The sequence below is a fragment of the Falco naumanni genome, chromosome 1 (assembly GCF_017639655.2).
Source record: "Falco naumanni isolate bFalNau1 chromosome 1, bFalNau1.pat, whole genome shotgun sequence".
NCBI classification, from domain to species: Eukaryota; Metazoa; Chordata; class Aves; order Falconiformes; family Falconidae; genus Falco; species Falco naumanni.
The window spans coordinates 86,500,303-86,518,930 of NC_054054.1; the positions used below are offsets into that span (position 1 = coordinate 86,500,303).

Here is an 18,628-nt window from a genome sequence, read left to right on the forward strand (position 1 = left end):
TCAAAATGAAAATTTATATTTATTTTGAAATTTTAAAATGTAATTTCTATCAATTTAGACACACTTTGACATCAGATCAGAGACTTTACAGTGACTCATGGATAAAGATTTGGCTTTTACATTCAAATGTTAAGTACTTCAGAATAGCTTTGTCTTGTTATTTCCAAACCAGAAACACCGAAGAGCATTTTATTTTGCCTTTCAACCATTTTTGTTAATTAACAGACTTTTGATATCTGCTGTACTTGAAGGGAAACATGCACAACACCAAAGGAATTACTTAGTTTGAATGAAGTGAGTACCTTAATTACAGTTCCAGATTTGACTAATTCATTGTATCATTGAAAGGCAGTGCCAAGTAGAAATACAAGATTTTTTAAAAAAATATATTCTCCTCAGGTAGACTGCAGAGCCTGACCTACTTTGGAAAGCCTCTTTATGAAGATGAAAAGGTCTTGCTCTCCAATGTTAACATCATACAGTCTTAAAGTTTAGCAAGTTCTGCCCAGTTTTCATAACCATTTTGGAAACAGTATTACAGAATTCCATTGCTATCCTAACACTATTCTTGTATTAGTGATTAACAATGAAATCCAATTAATCTATCCAGACAAAAAAAAGCGATTTTATTGTTTACTATAGTTTGTTTTCCTATTCTTTAGCACTAACTTGAAACTGGATAAACAGAAAACACTTGCAGGGAAGAGATTTGATCAATTTGCTCATTCTGGCAAGGAAAGTGCCCCTCAAGGGTGTACAACCTAACTAACTGTTCCAAAGTGAACAGTCAGACTGCCACTCTCAAAGAGGGACAGCCTCCCACCATGCAACTTAAAAGCTCAGAACCCCTCCCAGTTTCTAAAAACAATGCAAGCTCCAGAGCCCTGGAAAAAAGCTTCTAAGGTTTAGAAAATAACTTTTATGATATGCTGACATGGGGAATCTCATAGTAAGGTACTCAGTTTAAGATTCCTTTGTATACACCATAACCGGCTGCTGCTGCCTTCCGTCAGCCAGTAGCACGCCATGGAAGACCTGGGACCACAGCAACAAGTACTTTGTGCTGGTCAAGCATTTGCAAATTGGGGGTTGGGGGAATATTTTGTTTTGTAAGAGGAAAATACTTCTCAAGTCTCACGTAATCAATTTTCTCTCCCACTCTTATTTTCACTGTCTGATGGATCATCATTAATAGTATGCCTGGAATGCTCTATCACCCAATTCCAGAAGTCAGCTGTATTTCAAGAACCACAGGCACATTCCCTGCTCAGGAACACACAGCAGCAAGTGTGAAAGGTCTGTTATATTACAGTTTTAGAAGCCATATAAGAAACATGGATGCAATCTTAATCTTCCCTGTTGGTGAAGTCTGTTAACCTAGTTAATCCACAGGTATGATGATACGTATCTCAACACCCAATGAAACAAGTGTATTCATAAGCCTTTAAAGTATATAGAAAACTTGGTTCTGTCCTCTGATGCTGTTTTCAAGTTTATTTTATTCACTCTTTTGGATGACTATAAATAAGTTTCTTTTCCACTATGGAAAAGAAAGTTAGCACAGTACATTTTCATGACTGGGGAATGGATTTTCTCAAGACATCTTCAAAAGGGCAAAAGCTTAGAAAAAACAACCTGAATGTTGAATTCAGTTCTGTATAAAGTCCCTTGTAAAAATTAAAAACAAAACAAAAAAAAAAAAAAAAAACCAAAAAAAGGAAAAAGAAAAAGTGTAAAGGAAAAACTGCAAGGCCCAGGATGATTTATTGCTTTTCTTCAGCTTTTTCCTTGGTCTCTTTCTTCTCAGATTCTTTGCTCTCTTCCTTTACAGAAAGCTCTTCTAGTTTTTCAGCAACTTTATCAGCACTATCATTTTTGTCTGTGCCTGCTAAGAGATTGATTAGGAAAAAAGTTACATACAGGCAGTAATGGTTTTTCGTGTTACAGGGGGAAAGAGAAGTGGAAGGTGAGGGGGGGAGGGAGACAGGTAGTATTGAGAATAAGAACAAAAAGTAAGGAAATTCTCTGCTGAGCACTAGAGCAATTCATTCAATTTCTTTTCCTTTGGTAATTATCTCCGATGTCAGAATTCAAGAAATACAACTTGCATATTTTAATTGCTAAATGAGGCCCCAATTATAGTGACTGATAAGCATGTAACACTTGGTCAGCTTTGCTGTTACCAGTAACTGACTCAATACAGTGTCCAGTCAAGTAAATGCCTCAAGTACCTAGCTTCTTGCTTATCTTAGCCAAAAGCCAAGTTCCTCAGTTTCAAACTGGGGAACAGGAAGTTCTTAAGACTGAAAAATTCCAATCTAAATATCCTGAAGAGCATTGACTGCGGATCGCTAGTAATCTATACTTCAGAAAGATGGAAGTGTTCATTTTACATGGTGAAATAATCTTGTCAGACAGGCAATTCTACAAGGTGGTGCATTAATCTATTAAATGAAGAGAGACCTGTGAAGTGGTGCTACTTCATACACATTAACTAAAAATATTTAGTATTCTACTTGCAAGATTATGTATTTGTGGAATTTGGGAAGGGAAGCTGGAAGGAGGAAATATCACTGTGGCTGCAGTTCATTTGTGTACCATAAAACAGAAATGTTTCCTTAGTAGCTTTTCTGAAAAAAGCTATGTCCCAACAGCAACTGTAACAGCCTTCCACAAGAAAGAAGGCAATTGACACTCCTGTGAACTATTACTCTCGCAGACAGAAAAAGCACCTGAACTGAAGGCTGCAGTTCAGTACAGAGTGAGTCTGCTAAAACACAATGATACTCCAGATGGCTATAACCACTAAAACAGCTAGAAAAAGTGGCATGGTGCAGACTTTTAACCTTACCTTTCTTTGCTCTCTTGTCTACTTCATTCCTGCATTCTTCAAATTTTGCCTTGAATTTCTGAGCATCTGTTTCAGTAAAGACAGTATTTTTTTTCATTACTTTCACCTCCTTGTAATGTTGAATATATCCAGTCTTGAGGAAAGATACATGAGTTTCATGTAAACAAAATTCCTAGGCACTTAAAAAGTAATCTAGTTTAAAATTATACAAGATGCTATGAAAAAGGAACAGTTACTTTTCTTTAGCAAGTCTACTAAAACAGCTTATTTTGCAAAATACTTACAATGTGATTATTGTGACTCCCAGCTGTCCCTAGACTATACAATTAAGAATATGGTATCAGAGACTGCTCATATGACTATCTGTAAGCAAAAACCTGAACATCACCTTTGAATTACTACCATTGCCAGCTCCATTATACCCTAGAAAGTCTCCACATCCTTACCATAACTTAGGGTTTTAGCATCAAGAATGGAAGATAAAGGCTGTTTCATTGGTACAGCATTCAGATTCAATACCCAAAAGCCTGGACTCAAGCTATTCCTGCCTACAACAGCTAAGGAAACAAAACCTTTGTTATATTTTGGCCTAAACTACCACTTGATTTAATAGTCATTCCAAGCAGCTGATCAAGTTACAACAGCATTTCTGCACAAGTAACACAAGCAACAAGCCACAAAAGCCAGTACTTTCTAACACCAGAACTGTAAAGCAGGTAATTTGGTATGCCAACTCGGCCTGACTGACCACATGAGGTCACTGTTGCCCCACAGGAATTCAGAAGCCACTCTGAAACTACTCCAGGAAGTATTTGTATTGATTCCTTTTCAACGATCTCAAAAAGGAAAGATACTTGACAGGTGAACAGACATGTGTGCCCTTCATCTGCTCAGTCAGTACTGCAAAGGGTAAACAGGCAAAGAGGGCTAATCCTTCAAGACAAACGCTCAGTAAGCTGAACAACCTCTACCTCAAAGAGGGAAAGATTTTTCTTTCAGAGGTGAACAAATAGTTAACAACACCCTTTAACTTCCTATTTGATTAAGAAAGGAGCAAGCACTAAGGAGGTGAACCAGAAAGATTTATTTGGCTAAACAATACGATGCTGGAGACTTGAGGAAAAGGAAGCAAGATATATACTATCCCAGATGTAGGCAAATTCATCTAGTTTAAAAATACACAGCCACTTTATTAGCCATCTAGCATGTAGGGAGAAGAGGTGGCTAACACACTAAACTTGTGTGGCAAATGGTAAAGCAGGAAATGCAACAATTTTTCCCTTTCATTTTGCCTCCTTTTTCAAGAAAAAAATACCCCCAAAACAGTTCTTTGATCCTAAGGAGCTGGGAAAGCTACACTATCATTCAACCCTACTAGCTGATCCACGTGTAACTACAAACCTACTTTCTGTTCTGGTTGTCAACATAATAACTCCAGAAAAAACCCACCAACTAGTGTATGATAGCTGGGTTTGACAAACACTTTTCACTGAGTGTTCCATTTAATCTAAACAAAAAAAGAGACTACCTAGTTCATTATTTAAAAAATACCACAAATCTCAGGTCACTATCTCCTTGCTTCTAATGCAAAAATGTAATCTTAACTACAATTGGGCACCCGAGATAAACGAAAGCAAGCTGCATGTATTAATCTCTACTACACAGCATTACTGCTTTTAGTTTTATTCTAATTGGCATTTCACTTGCATGAAATGGCTTAAGTTAAAAAACATGCCTAGGGCAGAAAGCTCTGTATTACTGCAGATCTAATTATTACACTGTTTTGCCAACACATACAATTAAGTGATTAACCAACTTCTCTCAGTTAAACAGTAATTAGCTAACAGTACCATGCAGTAGTAAGATACAGTATATCTACAACAGTGGTTTACAGTAACACTAAGACGTTGAGTGTAATGTAACAGTATACAAGCAATGTAAGTTCAGTGCCAGTCCACTCACTCTCTGCATTTAAAAATCGGATTGCCAGAAGTTCAGGCTTGGGGCTTTCATCTGCAAAGTCAGCATGTGTGTTCCACACCCATGCCCTGTCGCTCCCAGCGTTAGGCTTCAGCTCCATTAAGGGCGTGACTGAAATGAAAGCATTAGAAGATGTACATAGCACAGTAGTAAATGTTTTCCACACCAGCCTCCATAAATCTTATTAACAACTGGCTGCGATGGTTACGTATAGCACTTTACACAGAACTACTTTTGGATAAACAGAAGACAATGGTGCCCATATATATTTTTCCTTACATCATCAAATAAAATGATGCAAGACCTTTACTGTATAGAAGAAGGCTAGATACCCTATTGTTAAGAAACTGAGGGTTTGATTCAATTCTTGCTTAAAGCAAACGATTGTGGTACTAAGGGAGATGCAGTCACTAAACACAACTCTAAAGAACAGTCAAACTGTTTAGGAGGAAAAGGCATTCAGAAAGACAAGCAGCATTCGTTCTTCTTTTGCACACTGAAAATACTACATGCTACATTTTTAAAAAAGTATGATTCCTACAATTAGTCATCAAATCAGGTTCATTTCTCTCCCATCAGTTTAAAGCTCTGCTACAAGTTATTACGGAATTCTGCAGTGCTGCGAGATCCTCACAACATACTTTCAATCCATTTGTTCCTTCCCAGTAAACAGAGCCCTTTTCCTCCAAGACACTGTAATTACTTCACCTGACTGACTGGAGAACTTGGAATGTTACTTCTCACACTACTCTAAGACTTTTTACACTACACACACTCAAAGCTTAAGCAGGGTCTTTTTTCTCCCTGACCCCTGTGTTGTTTGTTTCATTTGAGAGCAATCTGAAGGGTCTACTCACATCCTTGCATTTTTTAAATTTAGAGATCAATTTTTTTTTCATTTTTGCAAAACATTAAATGAAATTATGCCTGTGAGCCAGCATAAATTCAGTAAAGAAATCTATACTTAAAGCATTTTTCCCAGGATAAAGAAAAATTTTACATGAACGCTATAAACTCATCAATTTTGTTTTGCATATGTGCAACACTTATTTCCCTAAACAAAAGGTTTATTCTTATTGGTTGGTGATTATAGACTGCTTTAATATTTGCCATTTCACTTACTAAACAATAACACCTGTGTCCTCTAAACAAGTCTGACTTTCTGAGATCTACCCAAACAAAACAAGAATTACGGCTTCTGACTTCAGATTTCTATTAAGCTATTTCAAACAAGTTATCTAAATGCAATTTAACAGGACAGACTACTATATATATACTCTTTGAGCAAGTTACGAAGTATTACCAAATTAGTCTACTTGTTGCTAGTTATATTGACTGTCTTGCCCTTTCATGTTTATTTTTATTCAAAGAGGATCAAAGGAACAAACACCTCCTGCTCCATCAGCCCCATTTTTCAATGAGTTAGCTGAATATACCGTGTGCATTTCAGTTTATTTCATACGCAGAGAAAGGCAGCCACAGATTAGTTTAGCACCTCAGTATCTGTTTTCTGATGGTGAAGCAATCGCTTCTACCAATTCAAACACTGAGCTCAAAGTAGTAAATTACGATTGCTAATTTCTCAATTCTTTTATGAAAACAAGACAACATACATTAACTTATTACCCTAAATAGTATTAAGGCCTACATTTTCAGCACTCTATTAATCATTAAAAACAGACACACACACACTGGGAGCAACCACATAATGTCTCTCTGTTCATGCTAAATTTTCTTTACAACACTATCAGAGTCTGAAGGGAAAAAACTCCCCACTTTGAGACTCAGCCCTTGCATCTGATCACAAAACCAACTACGGCTTCCTTCTGTTAATAAGAATAAGCACTCATTGTTTTTGATGCTTGTAGACTTGTGTGCAGAGCAAGAGATAATCATATTTACAGTCTAATATAAATTTGACACCTGTTTAAAGACACAGCAATTCTCTAGCTACTACTAAAAAAGCCACCAAGCTCTTAATCTACAACGTATAATTCTACAAGCTTATTTTTTAAAACAAAAATAAGCAGTATAGCAATGTATAACATACTATAATGATTTGCACAAATTTTTAGGGTTTTATCCCTCCTCATGAGCAGACGAATTGTTCCCTTCTCCTTGTGTTTCAGGAGTTTTACATCACCAGTTCCTCGTTCTTTCCATTCAGGAAGATCATTTTCAGACGCAAATCGGAATAGCTTAGCCCGCCTTGAAAAAAAGAAGAATTTAAGAAGTTAGGCTGCACGTAGAAGCATTTATCAAAACAGCATACTCAACTGAGCAATACAGTTGTTTTTTTAAAAGCAACACACAAGAAAGAAAACAATTCCTTTGTAAAGTTCCCTGTTCTACTTCAGCATACAAATTTAGAAACTGATATGATAAATCTAAATTTAGTAACAAACTATTAGTAATTATGTAATAGCTATACTAAAATTTAACACATTCTGGACACACTTTGGGGGGAACTATCAACATACTTGGTGTAGGCAACCTATTTTAATTAAGGTAGGTAATTAACAGGTTTTGCTATAGCTAGAGTTCTTTATGTATATAATTATGAATATAACTGCTCCATCTAACCAGCAGTATTTATTAATTTAAGAAACTGAGCAGCTTGAGGCCAAGTACTGACTCTTGTATAATTCAAGCCCAACGTTCGATCAACTGTTAAAGCGCCTCACCCTCTAGTCACTCATTTCCTTTTAACTCCAAAAAACTAGTTGTTGCTATTCTTAAATCGGGAATAAAGGAAGCTTCATGTTGTACTGCAGTGCAACATACCTACTCCAGGTAGGTACCGTTTAATCTTCCAAGATGCCAGTGTGCCAAAAGAGAAACAGGAGCAGTTTCGGACTTTAGTCAAAACTGACACAAGAAAGAGCTTGAGTTCTGCAGTGAGTGGTTTAAGACACTGCTATAGGAAAGAAAGTGCCTAATCACACTATAGGATATCTACGAGAATATACTTTTCTATAGAAGACCAAGGCACAGGGACTTGTAACAAGACAGGTCCTTCAAGAGAAGGTGTCATGTTAGTGCAAGCTACTCTAACAGATGCTCTAATGCAGACAAACTACTTGGTTCAAAAGCAAGTCCTTCCTTGCAAGTCCAGCTGGCATTCAGTAGGCGATTCCCCTAGGTTTAGCTATCAGAACGACCAGCATTCAAAAAAAGGATTCCTTTCCTCCTTCACCTCTCTACAGACATAAAAATGAACCTACAGGCTGCTGGAACTTACACTGTTGTTATTTCCCCCCTCTCCATTTTAATTAAAAAAATAAATTCCTCTTTCCATCTGATACCGCACATCATGTGTGTGGAGGCCCAATGGTCAGAGATCTCACCATGCTACCTGTCAGAAACTGACCACTGCTTTAGAATCTGTATAAGGACAACTCGTATACCTTCTAGATAAACAACAGCCTTCTGTGGTTAAGTAAAAATAGTATTTTTTAAAACCTGTTTAAAACAAATAGATCAAATCCAAAACACTTCTCATGCCTATGTGTTTCTTCAGGCTGATCACAGATCTTGAGCAAGCTATTCTGATTTGACAATAAGCCCAAACTAAGGATAAAACTATGTTTAAGACACCAGGAAGGTACTGCCACAAATGCCCCAATACTGGACTGCATCTATTGCTTTCATTGTTTCAGTGTACCATACATGACCCTTTACAACTGCGGATGCACAGCAGCAACACTATACACGTCTCACATCTCACTTCCCCTCCCATGATACTTTTAACACTGTGATCACACAATTTCAAACCCATAATTATTATCCAAGTTAATATTTTCTTTTAGGCTAAACAATACTAAAGCCAGATTCATCATATCAGCTCCTTTCTATTATTCCAGTTTCTTGGGGCATTATTACCAATCATCCCCCACTCAATCTCTGCCACCACAGCAAACAGCAACCAACTTAGATGAACACTTCATACACAGAGATTCCTAAGAAGTTATCTGGCTTTTTATAAGCCCATTGAAGTTTAAGCCTATATTGTACTTACATCTTAAAGAGTTCTTCCTCATCCTCTTCCAGAGTTTTTATTTCTTGCTCAGGAAGGGAAACTATGGGCTCAAACTGAGGATCATGGTTAGAATCATCTGCATTTTCAGTAGAAGTATCATGCTCCTCATGTGTTTCCTGAAGAAAAAAAACCACAAAAGTTACTATGTTCTTAAAATCTATACTCATATCTGTATTTAAAATGAAAACTTATGACAGCAATTAGATCTTAGTAACTGAAATACCCTGTAACAATAAAAGAAAAATTACTACAGCTGAAAAAAGAAGGCTTTAAAGTCAACATATAGTTATACTAAAAAAACCCCACCACATTAAAAAAAAGGTGGGTTTTGGAGTACTAGATGTTTTAGTCCTATCACTTTTATCATGCAGGGGCCTGGCCTTGAAGCAACAGCTCTTGGTTATGGAAAAATAATTTGACTATTTTTCCTATATAATATGGTTTATGCTATTAAACCACCACTACTATTTCTTAGTGGCTAATAACATATCATTAATGGGAAAAATTAAAAAAAAAAAACCCCATAACACCAAAGCAGTTAGCTAACCCAGCTTAAGGAACACACCACATCCAGAAATTGATTATTTTAGTCACGTGTATTAGAATCACCCACAATCAATGATATTTTTGAAGCACAGTTGTAACACTCATGAAATAACTTTTTTTTTTGCGTTAAGACTCTTTGGGGAGCTTTAAGTTATGTGTAAATGGCCAAAATAATAGTTCCTTTTTAGTTATTTAGGAATTTGTCATAGCATTCATTAAGCTTAAGAATTGTTTGTAGTATGTCACTAGTAAGTAAATGACAGACACCTCTAATAGTTCATACATAAGCACCAAGAAGCGTTGAGTAGAGAAGCCCAGAAGGGAGATTCATCTACAAGTTTAATGAGGCCACAAACAGCTATTTCAGGTCAAGGGAACTGATTTGGGGTTTTTTGTTGTTGTTTGAGTTAGAGAGAAAACAAACACCTTCTACAATATTATTTTCCTTTACAGATGAAACAGTCCACTCTTACAGGCTCTATTTATGATACCCTTTACAGAGCAGGTACACAGCACACATGTGTAAAGCAACTGAAGTGAAAGAGTTTACTATTTACTAAATAGTAAAAAAAAAAAAAAAAAAAAAAGGAGGGGGGGGCAAGTGGAAATTCGGTAAGAAATGTTGCAAAGTCAGTCCTGATTATGCTTTATAATTAGCTTTAAACCCCCGATATTCCACATCTAAGAAAAAAGTAAGAACGTGGTTAAGGTCCATCTTGTGGAAGAGACCCCGGCTGAACCCCCCCAGGCCGCCTCCCGCGGCGGAGAGCGGCACGTCCCGCACCGGCCGGCCTGCGCTGGCCAACCCAGCTAACAGCCGTGAGCAGCGCAAAGTCACAATAGCCGCACGTGAGCGAGCGGATCCCGTTATCACGATAAGATCCCGCCCCACCGCGATATAAAGCGCGCGGGGCCGCGCCTCCGGCCGGGAGGCACAAGGGGTCGATCAGCCGGGCGGGGGAGGGGCGGGAGAGAAGAAAGGGGGAAACGGGGAGAGGGACGGCCCAGGGGCGCCTGAGGCGCGGCACCGGCCTGCCTGCCGCCCGCCGGGGAAGCGCCGCCGCCTCCCGCGCCCGGCTGGGCCGAGGCCAGGCCCCGGGGACACGCGTGCCCCGCCGTACGGGCATCCCCGCCGCGCCACGCAGGGCCGAGGCGGCGCTGCCGCTCCCTGCCCTCCGACCAGGCCTCTAGCTCGCCCTCCCCGCCCGCGGGCCTCGCCCGGCCACGGGACCCCCGCCCGCCTGCGCCCGCCTGCGCTCCTCGGCCCGGAGGCCGTCCCGAGCCGCCGTCCCGGCAAAACCCTGGGGGCCTTCCTCCGGCCCGCCGCCCCCGGCCGGGCCCCACCTGTTTCCGTTACCCTCCCGCCGCCATCCGCCACCCCGGGCCGCGCTGCTTCCTCCGGGCCACACTGCTTCCTCCGCCCGCGCCCGCCATCCCCGCCCAGCGCGCCCGCCGCCCTCACCTTGGTGTCCGCCATGGGGCCGGGCCCGCCGCGCTGCGCTCGCCGCCTGCCCGCCGCGCTTCCTGCCGCGCGCCCCCGCCCCTCCCGCCTTTACCTCATTCCCGTAGCCCGCGCCGCCGCAAGGCCCGATGGGAAGCACGCGCTGTCCCTCAGCGCCGCGCTCCCGCCCCGCCCCCGGTGCGGCGCGGCGGCCCCGGCCCGGCCCGCAAGGAGAGGCAGCCCCGCCACCAGCCGCCACCCGCGGCGCCGCCCTGCGTCCCGGGCCCGGCCCGCCCCGCCCCGGTAAAGGTTGTTTTCTGCCGTCCCGTTGCCGAGGCGCCTCCCATCAGCCCTCGCGGCATGGCGGCGGGCACCCCGCGCCTCGATCCAAGATGGCGCTCGCGCGGTGACGGCGCGGGACAGCGCTTCCGTCGCTTCTAGCGCTACTTTCAAGCGACGCGGCCGACCCGACAGACCTGAAGAAGTAGCGGTGAGGGGCGGACATTTAAAAAAAACCCAACAACCTAAAACCGGACCATTTCTCCCCGCGCCCCCCATTCGTTTCGCGACGGCCCGTCGGTGACGCCACGGCCCCGCCCCCACGGCCCCGGCACGAGGGAACGCGAGGTGCGCGCGGGCCGCGGGGACCGCGGACGGGGGTTGACCTGGTGTCCGGGCCGAGGGGAGGCTGGCGCCGGCGGGAGCATGGCGGAAGGGGGCGGGCGGGGCGACCCCCCGTGCGTCGCGGCTCCTGCGCCGGAGGCTGGAGACGGGGCTGAGCTGGAAAGCAAGGCCGGTGGCGGCGGGGATGACACCGCGGGGAGCCCCGCAGCCTGCCCCGACGTGTACGGATACATTAAGGGAGACCTGTTTACCTCCGAGATCTATAAAGTAGAAATACAAAACCTCCCCAAATACATCGGGTTCAATGACGTGAAAAAGTTCCTCGCCAAATACGGACTCAATCCTCATAAGATAAAACTGTTTGGGAAGCAGACGTTCGCGTTCGTCACGTTTAAGAGCGAGGAGGAGCGGGACAAGGCCATGCGGGTGCTTCACGGGGCCATGTGGAAGAGCCGGGCCCTGAGCGTCCGGCTGGCCAAGCCCAAAGCCGACCCCATCGCCAAGAAACGCAAGCAGGAAGGGGAGCTGGAGCAAGAGCAGGGCGAGGCAAAGCGGCCCGTGCTCTCTGCAGCCAGCGGAGAGGAGCCCCTGAGCAAGCGCATAGCTGATGTGGTGACCCCGCTGTGGAGCGTGCCCTATGGGGAGCAGCTGGCCAAGAAGCGGCAGGAGTGTGAGCAAGTGCTGCAGAAGCTGACAAAGTAATTCCTGTTTGTAGAGCTACCGTAATGTTTGTGGGACTTGGCCTTACGATGGGATAGAGCTAAGATGGCACAAATTGCTATCTCTAAAATAAAGTAATTTAGAGGTAGGTCAAAACCCAGATCCCCTGACAAAGTCAATAAAATATAACCTCCAATGCTAGGGCCTAAAAACTGCTCCAGCTGATAAAACTTGCTATTGCTGTTCTTGGTCAGCCTCGAAAAACTGCTAAATGAAGGGCTGTTGTTACATAGGCCTAAGCAAAAGGATGTTTGTGCCCTTAAAAAAAGAATTGGCGCTGTCAAGTGGTGTAAGGGGGAATCCATCTGTAGAGATGGTACGCGATGGTTGGGATTTGTTCTTCAGAAATCCACTCAAACTTTTATGCCTGGTCTTTGTAGATCAAAGTATCACTTACCTCTCTTGCTTTACTCACGTAGATAAAATCGTCATTCTCTTCATGCATGGGTACGTTGCTAAGTATAGTTCATACCTTTGTAACTACATTTAACTCTTATTCTTTCAGGTTACACCTCGTAAAAAGTTGGAGGGGGTTTGTTAAAAAAATCTTGTGGAAGAAATACTCTTCATCTGATAATCTAGTACTTTTTTTTTTGCCTATGCAAAAAAAAAAAAAAAGAAAAAAGAAAAAATGTCTTTTGCAACTGGTAACCTCATTTTTTCTAAATGTGTCCTTTACCGTTTTCGTTTCTGATTTGGGCAGGGAAATAGGAAATAACAACAGAGCTTTGTTACCTTGGTTGTTCCTGCAGAAGCAGAAGTACAATAAATTGTGTTGCCCGCTAGAGGGAGTGAAAGCGTCCCCGGTGCAGGTAACTAACCTGGGTGATGTATGGAGCGGGGCTCAGCGCGCTTGCGGTTCAGTTGGTCATTTGGTGTTAAGAGACAGTGGACAAACTGAGTATTTGACTTCATATTATCATGAATGATGATTTTTAGACATCGTTGCCTTTCATGTAAATACTGTGTGGAAATACTGACAGGAAGCCGAAGAATAGTTACAATTAACTGGCTATTCTACTTTTAAAGATCAATATGCTGTCCCTGCAAGCTTGTGTTGTAGGCTAATACAAACATTCTTCAACAGAGGCTATATTTTGCCCTTTAAATAACAAGACTTACTAATACTTTTTCATTATTGCTGTTAGTTCTCATACATCAAAATCCATTAATATCTTCCATATAAACTAAATGTCCTGTGTCCATCTGCAAATACATTTAACCATATGAGGGTTGTTTCAGGAGAAACTTGGCATGTACAAATAAGTGCTGTGTAAATATCTTACATAACTTTATTTTAAATCTAGACTGAATATCGCAACAAATGTGAGTTCTTGATTGGGATTGGTGTAAATCAAGAAGACAAAACTGTGGGTTGTCGTCTTGGCAAATATAAGGGTGGTACATGTGCTGTAGTGGAGCCATTTGATACTATTCACATTCCTGCTATTGCCAAAAAAGTAGTAAAAGCTTTCCAAGACTACATAAGGTGAGCATAAGTAAAATGAGTTATCCATAAAGGTTTTGATATCTTACTAAAAATATTTATAAAATTAAGTATTATGTAAAGCTTAGTGTTTGTTCTGAGCTTTAAGACTGAAGATATGCCACACTCAGTATTCAGCAATTCTTTGATGTTCGCATCTCGTGCCTAGATCACTGAGTATTTTCCCTTGCTCTTGCTCAGCTGTTCTGAGATGGAGGGACAGGTGCCAGCTGAACACCAGCTTTATTGCGAGCAGTGTATAAGTCTACAAGAAAAAGTGTCTGTTATTTGAGAGCTTCTTTCACTAACTGTAAAGAAATACTCAGAAAAAGGCTTTTTAAAAGAGGAATTTGAAGAACAAAGGTCAGTTGCTTCCTTGGATGAAGAATCATCCTACAACAAGGAACAAAACATAAGGTGTAAATGTAAGCAACAGTACTTTTTAGGAAAGGGAGTGGTTTCTTTAAATAGCAATTAAATCCTCAAAAATGGAAACCTCTGAAGAATCATGGAGAGTTTGACCTTGGTATGATGCACAGAAGCCAATTAAGGCATTATAAAAGGTTGTGTCACTATCTGAATGTGGTGAGAAGCAGCCTATATCCTATCTATAATTTTGTATGGGTTAAAATGGGTAAGAGGAATGTGAGAAGCGGGCAGAGATTATTCTGCATTAGGAGATATTATCTATTCATCAATCTCTTTTTCCCCTTTTTTCTTAATTAAGATGTGGAAGTCACTCTATTCTTGACAAGTCAATGTAACCTCTCTACTTAACATTTTTCATCGCTTTGCATGAGGAGCTGCTTTTGCTTCATTAAACTGTTGAATATTATGCAAAAAAATAGTTCTCTGTTAAGTAACTGAGCTTCTGAAAATTGCAGGTCAACTTCTTACTCAGTTTACAGCCCAGAAACCTACGAAGGTCACTGGAAACAGCTCACAGTCCGTACCAGCAGGATTGGCCACATCATGGCCATTGTTTATTTTAATCCTCAGGTATTTAAGTTGATACGTCATGCGCAGCCCAGGCACATAGATGTAAAATTACATAAATTTGATTTTATAAGTTGTGCGTGCAAAAGAGAAATAGAATAATTACTTGGTGTAGTTTACCTTGCATTACTGCTCTGCTATTTAGACTAATCTGATACATGGAAATGAACAAGTAATTAATATGCTTATTATAGAAGGCATACACTAAATCCTATCTTTAAGTCACTAAGATGATTCTTCTCCCTTCTTTCAAATGGAACCTTTAGAAATTAAGTAAAGAAGAGCTAGCTGACCTGAAAATATCTCTGGCAAAATACTTCACGGAAGGGATGGGAAAGAGCAGTGGTGTTACCTCTCTGTACTTTGTGGAGGAAGGACAAAGGTAAGGGGGTGAACTGTGCTTCGGGGTATTGTGCTCATGGCTGGAATTTCAGTGTTTGCAAAGTGGGTGGCACTTCCACATCATTATTTCATCTATTTCAAAAGTAGCAGCAGTGTTGCTAATTTGTTCAACAGTTGTTTTACCTTTTCCACGAGAGACTCCTGAAATGTCCCGCTCTCCTGTAGTGTCCACTGGATAAAGGCAGGTGGAGTTTCACTGGGTGAACCCACTACTGTTCACTGGCTGTCAGGCTGTAGAAGTGTTTACTGCAGTAGATGGGTATTTATTATTGTCAACAAGTAACTTCTGCCTCCTTTCTTCCCTATTTTACATGATTATATTTTTCATCTCCCCATCCTCTTCCACAGATAACAAGGCTCACATCTTCATCTAGAGACAACGTAGGTCCTACTGTTACATTGATGGAACAAGTGTACACTGTTAAGAAAGAAATAGCCAAGAAGATAGTCTCTAAAAAGATACGATAAATGTTGGCCCACTAAATTACAGCTTTGTATGTAGTACTACAATTTTTAAGATGACTACAGCTTTGGTAAAAATTGTAACAAACATGTTTGTTGTCTCCCCCCCTGTCCCCACCGCCCACCTTTACTTTGTCTCCCTGTGCCTTTGCCCCCGCTGCCCCCTAGGAAATCTCCCAATCTAGAAGACTTGCCTTTGGAGCACGTGGCTGGTGATAAGTACATCTATGAAGAACTTCTTGGCCTAAAATTTAGAATTTCTCCTCATGCATTTTTTCAAGTAAGGATGTTACAAAGTTGCTAATTTAACTGGGTTTGCGTTAACGCCCTTAAGCTTGGCTAATGCTGTACAATAAGATGCTACATCTAGAGACTTAATCTTTTATATATTTGCTGTGATTAATACTTTTTGAGTATTACGTTCAGCTATAAAAACAGTGAGTGTAAACTTGATGGGGGCATGTTGAAGACAACTTGTTTTTTTAAGAGTTCAGTATAATTTCCCTCCTGTTGAGTGGCAGCATTTATATATACAGAACGTGTAGTACGTATTTCAGGAATCTTTGTAGTACTAGTTTTGGTTTGTTTTTCCAAAACATCTTTCTGCCCTTCCAACACTTTAAAACCTCAGCAGGTACCTGTGCTGTTGAAAGTATTGAAATAGGAAGTGTATTATTGCTTGCCATTGTAAATACATGGAAGTAAACTGTATTTTCTATTATTTACCATAGATTAGAGGCTACTGTTTTTTTCCACATGGTGTGCTTTGCTTGCTCTTTTAAGACAAAGAATACGCTTGCTGTAGAGGCACGGGTTTAGAAAACTTCCTTAGCCATAATGTGGAATTACAGCATTTACTTTAAAGCAGTATCACAAACAAGGTTAAAATAAAGCTTGCTGGATGTAGTGTCATGTTATATTCCCCTGGTTTTGTATCTCTACTATTTCCTATTCAAGGAGAGCAAGTATTTTTAAAGTCTGGACTTCACTTTGTTGCTTAGGATTTTGCTTAATTATTTTGTTTGCTCTCTCCTCTAGTTTCCAGACTTGCTCTTTAGGTACTGTAGAACAAGTCATTTTTTACTAGAACACAGGTAACAAAACATTACTTTTCAGAGATGTATTTCTTAGAAACAAGACAAAGAAAACATGCTTTCCTAAGACTCATTAAAGCACATTGACTATTTATGAAGAAGTAGACCTGTTCAGAACCTAATTTTGCAGGTAAACACAGAAGCTGCAGAAGTTCTGTACACAGCCATCAGGGACTGGGCGCAGCTGAGCCAAGAGAGCACGGTGCTTGACATTTGCTGTGGGACAGGAACTATTGGCATTTCTTTGGCAAAGGCGAGTAAGCAGTTTCTCCTCCCGGATATAAGCTACTTTTTAACAGATGTAGATCTTTAGCTGTGTTTACAATAAAAGAAAATACTTGTACTTAAAATGCAACACTTTTATCTTAATTTTTAAAAATTATTTCTCATTAAACTGCCTGCAGCTGTTTTACCAAATTATTACAAAAACTCACCCTTCTGTCGAGCAGCCTGAACTATGCTGAAACTAATTCAGTCAAAAGAGGCTGTAGTTCTGCAGGACAGCCAAAATTTACTAGAATCTATCCACTTATCTAGTTTGGGCTTTCTTAGAAAGCTTTGGATCTGAATAACCAAGGTTTCTTATACAATTTTTAGAGCAGAGCTTGCTAGACCATATAACGGAGTCTGCCCCCCTCCCCACCCACCCACCCCCTGCCCCTCGCCAAAGAAAGACACCAGCATAACTGGAGTCTGTTGCATACCAGTTGGGATAAATGGCATTCATCCCACAATTTCAGTCTAAAAGTCCCTGTTCATTTGCACAGGTCCCTTCTCAGCCTTTTTTCTGGCTGCAAGGCAGTAATTCTCCAACCAGGTACTAGTCAACGTTCACGAGTACTAGCTAATTGCTAATGCTACGAATAATGGTTAAACTTCCATTTACATACCAGATGGGTTTTTTTTTCTCTTGATTCTATAGAAAGTAAAGAAAGTGATTGGAATTGAACTCTGCCAAGAAGCTGTGCAGGATGCCAAAGTGAACGCCCAGATTAATGGTTAGTTAAGCTAAAATGCTAAGACCTTTGTTAAGAAGCATAGTAGTTGAATAGCTAGTTTCTCTTTACGTTATCTAAGCAGCTTGGAATTACATGTTGTTGATAGTAATCTTGTCCATTTTAAACACTTAATCTCTCTTGAAAACAAATACCGTGTTAGTCTGTAAGATCGGTTTTCCTGTTGACTAACAGCTAGCTACTTTTTTCTGCAAAACCAGAACATTTCAGTGTAAAAGTGAGGTGAAGTCATAGTTACCCTCATAAATAAAACATTAACAGTAGCTAGTTTTTGTGGGAATTTGCTTTAGTCCAGATAATGGAAGATGCTCAGATTAATGTTTAAATGATCTGAAGTACCAGTGATTTTATTTATTGTATTTACACTGATTTCAAGGTACACTAAACAATTTGTAGTTACTAAGGCATCTGAATTTGATATCCAATTTAAGTGTGCTGAAAGATGCTCTGACTAGGTAAGTACTCTGATAACATCTTTTTTTTTTTTTTTTAATATAGAACTGAGTAATATTGAATTTCATTGTGGGAAGGCTGAAGACATTGTTCCTTCTCTAATTAACATATTAGCTCCTCAGAACCTGGTTACTATTGTAGACCCACCACGAGCAGGGCTGCGTAAGTTTACCTTCTCTTAAGTCTGTTCTCCCAGTGGGTGTTTGGTCGTGAACCTAAGAAAACATCAGTGGAATGAATTAAGCAGGAGGCTTCAGGTACAGCTTGAAGCAACAGGGTATTGCAACAGTTTTTTTCATGCTGGAGTATAACCTGGAATTTTTCGGCGCGTGTGTTCATGCACACAGCGCAGTAAACAGCCGTCTTGGTTTTGATCATCTAGATTCCAAGGTAATTCTTGCCATTAGAAGAGCTGAACATCTGAAGAAGCTGATCTATGTGTCCTGCAATCCCAGAGCCGCAATGAATAACTTTGTGGAGTGAGTATTTCATGCGTTAAGCTGACTAAGTAAATGCGG

The 18,628-nt window shown here is 40.9% G+C and overlaps 2 protein-coding genes and 1 non-coding gene across 6 annotated transcripts in view; 1 reads left to right on the forward strand and 2 right to left on the reverse strand.

Moving 5' to 3' along the window:
- Window positions 1–11,577, reverse strand: RANBP1 (RAN binding protein 1). Of its 2 annotated transcripts, none has more exons than XM_040602753.1 (6): window positions 11,523–11,577; window positions 8,850–8,986; window positions 6,882–7,039; window positions 4,814–4,942; window positions 2,852–2,917; window positions 1–1,888 (listed from the first exon to the last, which is right to left on the reverse strand). In XM_040602753.1, the coding sequence occupies exons 1-6, from the start codon at window positions 11,562–11,564 to the stop codon at window positions 1,764–1,766; spliced, it is 657 nt and encodes a 218-aa protein (XP_040458687.1). In that variant the 5' UTR covers window positions 11,565–11,577; the 3' UTR covers window positions 1–1,763. The 2 variants fall into 2 exon arrangements, with proteins under 2 accessions (XP_040458687.1, XP_040458697.1); XM_040602763.1 differs by lacking the exon at window positions 11,523–11,577 and adding an exon at window positions 10,879–10,990.
- On the reverse strand, window positions 2,639–2,771 carry LOC121082810. The gene has a single exon (XR_005826141.1). It is a non-coding gene; the product is annotated as a small nucleolar RNA SNORA77 (small nucleolar RNA).
- Window positions 11,557–18,628, forward strand: part of TRMT2A (tRNA methyltransferase 2 homolog A) — a 13,132-nt gene continuing 6,060 nt past the window's right edge. For 2 of the 3 annotated variants that reach the window (XR_005829219.1, XM_040602725.1), the window contains exons 1-10: window positions 11,557–12,179; window positions 12,905–13,013; window positions 13,509–13,690; window positions 14,572–14,686; window positions 14,950–15,065; window positions 15,716–15,827; window positions 16,772–16,894; window positions 17,564–17,639; window positions 18,156–18,272; window positions 18,493–18,589. Coding sequence is in view for 2 of the 3 variants with exons in the window: in XM_040602725.1 (XP_040458659.1) it covers window positions 11,563–12,179; window positions 12,905–13,013; window positions 13,509–13,690; window positions 14,572–14,686; window positions 14,950–15,065; window positions 15,716–15,827; window positions 16,772–16,894; window positions 17,564–17,639; window positions 18,156–18,272; window positions 18,493–18,589 (1,664 nt within the window). In the remaining variant the exon portion in view is untranslated. The remainder of the gene's footprint in view (window positions 12,180–12,904; window positions 13,014–13,508; window positions 13,691–14,571; window positions 14,687–14,949; window positions 15,066–15,715; window positions 15,828–16,771; window positions 16,895–17,563; window positions 17,640–18,155; window positions 18,273–18,492; window positions 18,590–18,628) is intronic. The other variant, XM_040602739.1, reaches the window with a different exon arrangement.